General features: G+C 25.5%; 1 protein-coding gene across 1 annotated transcript; it reads right to left on the bottom strand.

Moving 5' to 3' along the window:
- Positions 1-1573: 1573 nt before the first annotated feature.
- On the bottom strand, positions 1574-2948 carry LOC145841286 (uncharacterized). Its single transcript, XM_082948652.1, has 2 exons — positions 2722-2948; positions 1574-2409 (listed from the first exon to the last, which is right to left on the bottom strand). The coding sequence occupies exons 1-2, from the start codon at positions 2946-2948 to the stop codon at positions 1629-1631; spliced, it is 1008 nt and encodes a 335-aa protein (XP_082804778.1). The 3' UTR covers positions 1574-1628.
- Positions 2949-11966: the final 9018 nt, after the last annotated feature.

Genomic DNA, 11966 nt, shown 5'->3' with positions numbered 1-11966 from the left:
GAAGCTTATACATTTAAAATGAGTAAACGCTTTTATATTTTTAACTTGAGATATTTATTTTACTTACGTATTCTAAGAACATCTATAAATAAATAGTTTAAAAGTTTTAAAATATTAGAAAAGTACCAACAGTAGTTATTTCACAGGAATAAGAAAATTACAAACCATCAAGAAACTGCTCAACGCACGAGTGTGAAATTTTAAAGTTTTAAAACTTTAATTAACATAATAACAAACATTTTAATTTTTTTAATTAAAATATTGATACAAAACTATTTAAATGAGTTTTGTATATAACTAGTTCGACTTAGTGGTAACCCAGAGATAAACAAAAATATTTTTTCAACATTGTTTTAATCTTATTTCATGTAGCGGACCCATAAACTTTAGAATTTTATTACTTATCTACACAGACTAATAATTCGTATACTTCAAAACACAAGTAAAACAAACAAAATTATTTGATGAAATTTACACTAATTCGTAGTTGGGTTTAAGTCAACAAAAAGTTTTCTTAATCAAACCATTAGTACAGGGTTGCCAATAGTTTTTTGAATTTTTTTTTTCTAGGTTTTTTTTTCTAGGTACTCTATATTTCCTACAAGTTCTTAAAAGTAGAATCTTTCAGTCCATTTAAATATAAAATTTCATTTAAGGAAAAGACTGTCTTAAATGGTATAAAAATACTATAAATGTGTTTTATAATAACAAAATTTCAAGTAATGCAAAAAAAAATTGTATATTTTAGGTTTTTAGTATTTAATATAAAACTCGAAATTTTACATGAAAAATTAATTAAAACTCCAGATTTTTGTTATTTCATTCAAAATTGCAGGTTTTTTGGTTTTTTACGGAATTTCTTAAATTTCAGGATTTTCATTTTTCTGAATTGACTTCTTTCATATTTTTAAGTTTTTGGATTAAATTAGTTGCTAAATTCACAACAACATAAGAATATTTTTTATAAGAATCTAAGTCAAGCTCTTTAAAAAAATATCAAAACAAAATCAACTTTGTGGTTATTTAATTTTTCTAACAAGTAAGCTTTACTATAACATTTAAAATTTTACACACACAGAAAAAACCAACTCGAAAATATTGTTCTTTTTTCCTAACATTAAATATATAAATTTTGATTACCACTATGGTAATTTGGTAAGTAATTATTTTTTTAATATTTTTTGATGAATACAACGTCTTTGACAGTGACAATAAAATAGTTATAACACTTAAAATTATATAAAAGTTATCAAAAAAAAATTTGTAGTATTAAACATGCTTGTAAAATAAAAAACAATCATAAGTATAAAAAAATTACTTTTTAAATTCTATATTTTAATTACTTTACGTAGAAACTAAACAACAAAACAGCATTTTTACGAAGCTTTGTAAACTAAAATATTTAAGACTAGAAAATTTTCAATACAAAAAAAAAATCTGTTTAATTTCCAAACTAATTTTAATATTTATAAAAGAAATAAAGTTTAGCCAAAACAGCAACTAATAACAAGAAAATAACTAAAAATAAGTTATTTCAAAAATAACAAAAGAACATACAAAAACAGTTTGCGGCAATCAAACAGAGTCTGTGCATGAATGTCTTTCAAACATTCAAAATCAAATCAATCTTACAAAGAAGCAAGCTCAAAGCAGAGTTCGAATGCGTCCATTTGAAAGACTGGATCTGATTGGCTGATGAAAACGGCGTCACGCTTCATCTGCATGTGCTTGTCAGCCTCCATTTTCTCCCTCTGTCGCGTCAACCTCTCATTCAGCAGGTAAATTTCCTCCTCCACGCTTTCCTCCTGCTGGGTTCTCGTGCACAGAGACAGCTTCTCCATCCCGCTCTTTAGAGAATTGTTTTCCTGAAAGAAGGGCTTTGACGCTTGCTCGTGTAGCTTTTCGCACTCAATGGACTGCTTGGTGAGGATCACTATGTCTCTTATGTCTTCGTCCTCGCACTCCTCTATTAGGCTGTCCAGCTCTTCCAGAGGTATTTCTTTGTCTTCCAAGTCTCCTTCAATTCCACCTTCTGATTTTTGTTCTATTGTCAAATTATTATCACCCCCACCGTCTACTCCTGCACTCTCAAAGTTTAATGGTATTGCCACATGCTTCGCTGAAATGTTTGATTCATTCAATATGGACTGGATGAAACTTTTGTTGGACTCCAGTGCAGTGTTGTCAAGCGACTTTTTCAAGTTTTTGTAAGCTTTTGAGGGTTCTTTCAAAGGAACTTTCTTTGCAGATTCCATCTCTGATTTATTGCTGGCAGTTTCCTTCTCGCTTTTGTTTTGATCGCTCGTACTCAAAACAAGGTTGAGCGGACTTGCTTGAGGGGTCAGGTGCCGGTGAAGCATTTTAACTGTGTCCTTCAAAGACTTTCTTTTGGGTGTCTTTGGAGTTGATCTGAAAACATAAACACAAATTACTTTTCAAAGATACATACATACTCTAAAATCCACTAAAGTTTATATAGCAAAATAAATTATACATAAAAAAGAGTTAGGCTATTGAAAAAAATTATACAAAAAATCTATTAGTCTTAATTAATTTTATAACAAAAATTTAAATGTTTTTTTCTATAAACAATGGTGGACCAAAAAATATACCTAAAGTATGTTTTGTTCTTAAAAAATTGTAATATTTCAACAATAGAAGAAACATAAACCAAGTAGGCATCTAAATCATAAAAGATATACAAAACTATAAAATAAAAACCTTGAAATAGGAGCAGTTTTAGCTAATTTTTCAAGGAGAGAATTCCTTAATGTAGGTTTTCTTATAGGTGTGCAGAGATTGTTTTCTTCCAAACTAGGTTTTTTAGCTTTTCTTTCTGTTTGAGCTCGTTTAGACATACTTGGCTTGGCCCTCTTGGGAGTTACTTGGGGGCTTAAAATATTTTTAAGCCTGGAAGATCTTCGTTTGTTGTTTGATATTTCACTCATTTTATATAACTGTTAGAAAGGTACTTTTTTTGCTAGTTTAACAAAAACTGTTGTTTAACATACCAAGCAAACACAAATTAGTTAAAACGACATTTTTTAATGATTGTAATGTAGCTTGGATGCTTATATATAGTTTTTTTATGTTGAACTTAGTAAATTATTTTTTAATAACTACATCCCGCACATTATAATTTTTATTTTAAGAAAATCCTTGGATTTCATTTTTTTTAAGCATCAATTTTATATTACATAAGAACAAATTCTATTTCATAATTTTTTTTATTTTTATTTAAATTTCTTTTTATTTTGCTAGTATTAGATTACTCCTGAAATTTATCTATTAAATTGTAAAATTAAGGTTAAAATAAACAAAATATTGAAAAACTTTTTTCAAGTACATGTATTAAGTTCAAAAACGGGTCAAAATTGCATAAAGGCAAAATTGAACGTGGTTACTAAATTGCACAAAAGGTTACTAAACCTACCCACCAAGGGTAAGGGTTAGGGGTAACAGTGATAGTAACAGTGAATAAAAAATAAAAATAAAAAAATTCTAAGTTACTGACAAAGGGTATGGGGTGACAGTGATAAAAAAAAAAAAAATAATTATTAAAAACTTTTTTTTTAATTTAAGAAAAAATTCAACTCATGCAAAAATGTCTCCGTGCAAAATTTTCTGCTTGTGCAAAAGTATTTTTGTGCAACTTTGTCCCCTCATGCAATTTTTTATGGTTATGCAAATTTGACAGCTACCCATTAAGTCCATAGTAGGGTAACTTAATTATTTTAAACACTAAGCTATTAATTATTTTTAACAACTTTCAAAATTCTAAGTAACTTTTGAGACATTAGCAAACTAAGTTAAAAAATAAAAGAACAAATACAAAGTACCTAATTAAAAATGTATCTCCTATAGTTTTTGAGCAATTGCTTTAAAACTTTTTCAGTCTAATCTTTATAAGTTGTGCACAACTTAGATGAATAGATTTTTATTAAATAAAATTACAATTTTTTTACTAAAATTATTATCATTCCTAATATTAGTTTTTATCCTACTTACTTTTTTAATTTTTTTTCAAATCTGCTTTCTACAAGTTTCTCTTAGTATCAAAAAGAACATATCCTGAAAACTTGGAAGTAAATTGATATAAGAAGAAATATTTTTTCAAAATTCCAGGAAAACTGGACATAAAAACTTTTTATTTGCTTGTATTGGAAACTTTTCTTGACTATAAACTATATTTGAATAATTTGTGCCCATTGGTGCTTCTAACCCAATATTCTATATAAAAATATTATTTTATATGCTGCTTTATCTATAATAGTTTTAAAACTCATTTTTTTCAAACTATAACTATAAAGTATTAACAAAATTTAAAAAAAAATATATTTATAATATCAAATATATTTTCACAAAAAATTCAATCAACAAACAAATAATAAGTTTAATCTAGAAACTAACACATAATTTTCAATTTTTTCAAGGGATATCTAGGTAATTTTCTGACTTTTTTTTCAATTATGAAGATAATTATTATTTGTTAGTCAACTTAATGTTAATTGTTAAGAAGGCAGGTGGAAATTAGCATGAAATAACTTAGTTGCTTGATCTTCAAAAAGTGTTTATTTTTGTAAAGGGAAGTGAGATATAGATGTTTTATTTATTCTTAGAAACAACAAAAAAGTGGTGAGAAATACTAATCCCTAAACCTGAAACTCAATAATATTTTGCCTGAAAATGTTAATGTCAAACATTTTATTCAACAGATTAATTTTACAGTTTTGTTTTTGATAATCTCTTGAACAAAATCTTTCATATTTATAAAGATAAAAACATGACTAACTATACATTTATTAGTTAAAAACTTTCTACAACTTAATTTAAAAATTAATCACTATACTAAATAATAATGTGGTCACTTTGTAAACAAAGTAGCAGTAGAAATAATAACTAACTTATTTTCATCAAACTTGGATTCTATTTTGACACTTTTAATAGTTATATATAATTAAAACTAAATACAACTACTATCTTGTTTTGGGTGAATAACCAAGCTTGTATACAACTAGTTTTGGCGGATAAGAAAAAACACTATCATTTAGGATAATAGCTTGCATACTATTCGCTTTTTTCTGAAAAAGCTGTCTTGAAAAAACATTTGTAAACTGTTTAAATCTCTCTTTATCATTGTAAGTAGAAGTAGAGTTGTACTTTTTTACACTTACTATTTTAATATCTAAATACAAGCAGGCTAGAATATAACACATCTAGACCTGAAATGTTCTACTATTTTTCACAAAAAAATTTTTTTAATGATGATAAACGAACAAAACTAGCTTAATAAAATATACTTAACTTTTACTTAACAAAAAAAAGTTGTCATAGTTATTTTTTAAATATTGTTTTAAAAACAAATTAAAAGCTATAAAGTTTTTTAAGCTTACGATTAAAAACGCATAAAATACATATAAGATAATAAAATATAGAACTAATGGTGTCATTATGTATAATATTTAATTATAATTAAGGCAAAATAAGACAAATAATAATTTAAAGCCATTGTTTAACTTAAAATTTTTAACAATTAATCTAAGTTTTTTTATATATACTTACAGTAGGTTCAAAATAATCTTAATAAATAGTACGTTATATTCCTTTTTTATGTAAACTACGAATAAAGTTTTTTACGTTTTGAAAGCTTGATGCTTAAAATGTTTGTTATAGTTACGTATAAAAAAAAGTATGTTTTTTCCAAAAAAAAAACAATTTGTACTAGACAATAAAGAAATAAAAAATCTAGTTACTAAATAAAACTTTAAATTTTTTTTTTTATTTAAGAGTTAAAATATGTTTTTCGTAGCTTAATTAAAGGGTTTTTATGTTGTACTACATAGTACATAGACATACTTATCTATTATTATTTATTGTTGTATTAGTATAAGCAAGTTAGTGTATTTTCGGAAAAAAAGTACTAAAATTTAGTAAAACTTTGTTTTAAAAGTTACCATACTAGCTTAAATGAAACAAGAACTGTTGTATGGATGTAAATATTTAAACTTTGCGTTATTATGCTTAAAAAATACAAAACCAAAACTAACTACTTATTGTTATTTTCACATTCTTAAAACACATAATTATCACATATATAACTTTTAATCTACAGTGTTTTATATCTTTTAAGGAAAAATATATTTGTTTAGCTAATCAAAGAAAACACTGGCGAAAAACCACAAAACCTAATAAACCTAAAATATTGTTTGCCATGCCTTGATACATATTTAAGTTAATATAAAATTTGATCTTACCACTTCAATCACCAGACCACAAGTTTTCGGTAGACTGGAGTCTGAATCTGAAACCCACATAAAGCTTAAACATACTAATTGCTTGGTATCAATCAGTCTACTGAAAGTCTGTGGTATGATGATCAATACGGTATGATAAAACTTTATACTTGCTTTTAAGCTAATAACTAGCCTAAAGTATAAAACTTTCAAAGTTTTTCCACTTGTATCTGTGCTGTGCTCCATTTATAATTTCAAAAAATAAGTTTCTCAATTTTTTTCTAAACGGATATAAAAGCAAAAAAAAAAGCCGAAAGTTATGCCAACAAACTTCTTTAGTAGCTTACCAGTTAGCTGTTTATTTTTAACTAGCTAAATTATTTTACAATTTTAAATGTTTTTAAAAATATATAAGAAAGTTCTAATAACTTTAGTGTTTTAAGTGTTAATTAAACTAGAAAATATAAACAGTTTTAATGTCCATTAAATTTAAATATTAGTAATAATATTAAATTTTACTTAATAACTGTATGAAAAAAAAGTTTTCATTAGCGTTTTTTAGACTTATAAATAGAATTAGTTTTCAAAGCAAGGTATTCCCCAGTTCAAAAGAAAATTAAATCTGTTCATGTGAGTCATAAACAAAACAACATAGTATACAGCTGTTTTACCTTAAAAGACTTGTAAAGAAAAAAAAACATTAACAAACTAGACATATTTAGTTACTTCATTGAAAGATAAAATAATGCTCAAAATATTTAGTCCTAGGACCTGGTGCACAAAGAACCTTACGGTTATCGAGTTGCACACCACGGATACCTTTTAATGTCTTGTCCAGGACATATACTTATAACAGTGTACATTTTAGAATAATAAAACACCTTAGTTTGGTATAGATTATTGTAAAAGTTCGAAGTATAAAGTAAAACAGCATTAAATAGCCTGATCCTTTCCAACAGTTTAAGTTTTACAAAAAGTATTAATAAAAACATGTAGTTTCCTAGGATGATGTTGCACCAACACAAGCTGAAATTATGTTGTATTTGATGTGTTTGTTAACCATAATTCTATGCTAAAAATCAATGTTTTAAGCCTTATAAGTTTAATCCAAATAGATACTTTGTTTTAAACAATGTATATTAATACATAGTAAGAATTAAATATATTTATTACAAGCCAAAATATTTATTTAAACTTATTTTACAATATCATAATCAACATAAATTATTGTACTGATGTAATTGCATTATATTGTTAAACAAAAGCAATTAAACATTATGTTTTATTGGTTTTTAATGATATATAAGTTTATTTTTATTTATGTGTTTATAAAATATTTTAGTATAAAATTATGGTTAAAAAAGACATCAAATATAATATAACTTCAGCTTGATATTTGTGCAACATCATCCTAGGTAATTACCAAAAAATCTTCATCTTTTAATAATTGAATAATACTTACTATTTTTTAAAGTTGTTGATAAATGTAAAAATATTTAAAGCATTTCTTTTTTAAACAAAGAAAAAGACAGTATAAAGGAGTCTGTCATTTGAGTGATCATGCTACCAATATAAACTCTTATCAGCTGCTATGAAAGCTTATAAAGTTATTACTGAAAAAATTATTACAAACATTTACTAAATTTTAATTTAAATTTAGAATAGTGAAAGTTTTTTCTTAATGAAAGGCTCTTTTGATTTATTTTTTAAACAAACATTTATTAAGTTTTTTTTTTAATATCATAAATAATAATTGATTTTTTTAATATCAATTTTATAAACTAAATAGTATGAAATTTTTTATATCCTTACTTTAAACATTTATCACTAAAAAGATAAAAGTGAGAATGATTTTTTTCTAATCAAAAATCTTAATTATAAATATACATACAATAATCAGTTTTACAATAACCTGTATAACCAGCTTGTTTTCTTTAATTCATTAATTAAGTTTTCGACTTTTAAAGTTTAAATAACAAACTTCCTCTTGTTTATAAGGATTTAAAAGAGCAATCACCTTAAATTTGTAGTAAGCAAGAACTTTCCCAACATTTAATTGATTTGAAAGCTAATAACATTAACTTTATTCTATGTTTTGATTTTTAAAAAACAAATAAAGAGATCCCAACTATTATATAAAAAAAAAAAATATAACATTAACCTTATCATAACATAACTATCAAGTATTCTCAATAAAACTTTTTGAATTGTGTGCATTCAAAAGAGTAGCCCATGGTATAAAAAATATTGAAGTACATAAAACACTTAAGTAACAATAAAACTCGTAGAATAGTATCAGAGGTACTCAGGTAACTCAGTAAAACTCAGATCTTTTACAGTTTTTGAAAAATAAGGTTAGCTAAGGTTAATCAAGTCATTTTTGGCTAGATTGAACTTATATAAAAAAACTAGGCTCACTAAGGTTTTTTTTTTGTGGAACTCAAGCTAATTTGTATGACTTAAATTTCTCTTTGTAATGTTTTATTCAAGTCCTTAAGTTATTATTTTGGTACATTTAATTTTAAGGTAATTAAGCTTGATTAACAGTTTAATTTCAGTTTTTGGAACATGTTTTTTTTTTCAAATATACTCAGGCCAACTCAGATTATCTTGATGATGAACTCAGACTAGTTTTTGGTTGTTCATGCTGACTTTTTTGCCCCAAAGAGCGATAATCCTGCTGTTAAAAGGATAAAAGTAATCTAATCTGTTGTGTATTTTAAAAAGTGTTTTATATACTTAATGAAACATTATAAATACGCTTCTTTACCAAGGACAGTTCTGGTTAAAGTTAAAAAAAAGTTTAGCAAAGTTACTGCACAATGCACATAGAGTTATGGAAATTTGTATAAGTACTATTGAAGATCTTGAAGCTTTTTCAATAAATAAATGTTGCATTTGGATGATTTTATTAAATATATACAAAAATTATAAACACACAGACTCCTCATTACACTGAAATTCTTTAAGTTTTAACTCTTTTCGAAAACAAAATTTATAATAAGTTGCAAATATTTATGATAAAAAAGTTTATTGTGTAATAAAAACTTCAATTTCTAGTTTTATGAGTTTAAATTTAAACCAATTAAGTTCTTAATTCAATCAAGTTTAAGAATAGATAGCAGACTTTTTTGTTCTTTTTTAAATTTTACAAACCACCAAGGTTTATCACTGAACAACAAGAAGCAGGGTTGACACACACTCAGGGTACTTAAAGAAATTTTGATATTTTATAAAAATACAGGATTTGAAGATAAAAAAAATCAGGGCATATAGATATTGTTGATCCAGTTTCAATATTTTTTATTTCATATACCAAATTTAGTTCAAGAACATTTTTTTATTGATTTTGAAATGCTTATTTGATTTTTAAAGCTTTGCGGCTAGATCTTCACTAAACTCGGAAATAAAATTGTAGTTTTGGTTTTAAATCTGAAATTATTATTCATCATGATTTTAGTTTATATTAAAGAGTAAGATAAAAGTTATTTGATTAAAATATCAAAAAACAAACTATTTTCTATTATACATAAAGTTAAGTAACATGGTTACATAAAGTTAGTCTTATTTTGTTTTTCAATCTCAATTTATCTCAACTTTTAGTTATGAATCTTCAAAAACAGTTTTTCTCATAAGTTTAGTAAATATCTTATGCAAAAACATACATATACAATAGGGGTGGGCAGCGTACGGCCCGCAGGCAGGATCCGGCCCGCAGAGTGAAAATGACCGGCCCCCAGCCTGCGGACAACATTTTAAATGGAAGGCCCGCGGACAACATTGATCCGGCCCCGCAAGTGAATGGTCCGGCCTGCTAAGCATTTTCAAAATTTATATAAAATCTGGCAAGCCAATTTATTTGTTATAAAACTTGTACAAAACCTTTTTTAAACTATTTAATTAAACAAAACTGTAAGACTTTGACCCTGAAAGCGTTTGTTAAAATGGCTTATTATTTTGTGGCGGTAAACCACTATTTTGTTATAGTATCTTGTTCTGTTTCAAGTCAGTTGAAGTAATCCTTTCTCAAATTATCCAAAAGCAATTGTTTGCTGAACTAACTTTGATGATCTTACCTACCATAATGTTTTCATAAAAAATAGACGTGTCAAAAATTGCTGTACTTTCCAGATAAGTATTGAGTTGTATTTTAAATGTTTAAAAAAATAAACTAAAAAATATCTTTTTAAACATCAACAAATTTTTTAAGTCAAACTGCTCAAATTTAAATTTCTGCCAAATGTTTTAAGTTTAGACTACCATTTGCACATTTTCTGCTATTGTTTTTTCATTAAGGACTTTTTGATTAATTATATGGTTAAGTTTAGTGATGACCAATTGATGACAATAGTTTCACTTGATAATAAGTTTGGTCGTCGTTTTGCAGACTTTTAACAATTATGTGAAGGATTCAACATTATTTCATCACCGTCGACTTTTGACATCGAAAATGTACTTAGTAATATTGTTAGAACTGTTGAACTTCAATGTGGCAGTACACAAAAAGAAAAGTTCAAAACTGAAAAATTGACAGATTTTATGACTTACTTAACAAGTAAAAGTTTGTTAATTTAAAAAAGATGACAATGAAGTTATTTGTTCTGTTTGAGTTAACATATTTATACAAACAAATATTCTTAACCATGTATATAAACAAAAGTAAGCTGGATTCAAATCTTACTGATATCAATTTGCAGTCATTACTGAGAATATCTACTTCAAATAAACTTCCAGATTTTACACAACTTGTTAAAAACTTTTATGATCCAAAATTATCTCATTGATTTCTTTTTAGTGTAATTATTCTTGCTAAATTCTTTAAACTTAATATTTAAAGTATAATGTGACAGTTTTATGTTTTAGTACTATTTCCACTAGTGAAATCCATCCTAATCTAAAAGTCTACTAAACTAAAATGTTTGTTATGCTAAAAGTATATATTAATTCCTTTTTTGTTTCAATATTTCGTTATTTTATGTTAGTACTCTTATTAAAGTATTTTAGGTGACTGTTTGGTTAATATTTTTAAAGTACAGAGTTTTGTTAAATTTCGTAAGTTAATTATAACTATTTGATATTTTGAAAGAAAAAGTGTTAAAATTTCAAGCCAAAGTAATTTGTTATCTAGGCTTAATTTTTTTTAAAGAAGTTAATAAGAAAATTTGAAATCAAACATATAATTTTTGTTGCTTTTATAAGGTTTTTAGATATATTTTATGTATTATTTATTAAGCTAAAGTTTGTCAACTTCTAAAGATGACCATGGAACTAGTTGTGTTGTTCGATACTTCATACATTTAAAAACAAACATTTCCGACCATAAACATTAACAAGGATAAGCTATCTTCAAATCTAATCGGTATTTCAGTGCACTTGCAGATTTTCCAAAACTTTCATGCAACTAGATTTAAACAACTCTAATACATGATCAACCTTAAGTGTTTCATCGAGATCTTTTATTTATTGTTTTTGCTTTTTATGGTAAAACTGTTTATTATATCAGAATTATTTTTTGTTTTGTTTCTTTTATACATGCAAAAAAATGTAATGAATCTTCTTTAGCTTAATTAAATTAAATAACTGAAGTTTAATATTGTATTGTTTGTTAATTTTTGAAAAAAATATTATCACTATAAACTCCAGATAAGGGTTTCCAAAATTTATTAATTTCGAATAGTTAGCAATTTGTTTATGTTTTAGCTTAAAATGTTAGGCTCGAGTAACTTTTATTAA

This window comes from Thalia democratica, chromosome 7 (assembly GCF_965202585.1).
Source record: "Thalia democratica chromosome 7, ktThaDemo2.hap1.1, whole genome shotgun sequence".
NCBI classification, from domain to species: domain Eukaryota; kingdom Metazoa; phylum Chordata; class Thaliacea; order Salpida; family Salpidae; genus Thalia; species Thalia democratica.
This window is presented reverse-complemented; position numbering and strand designations above follow the sequence as displayed.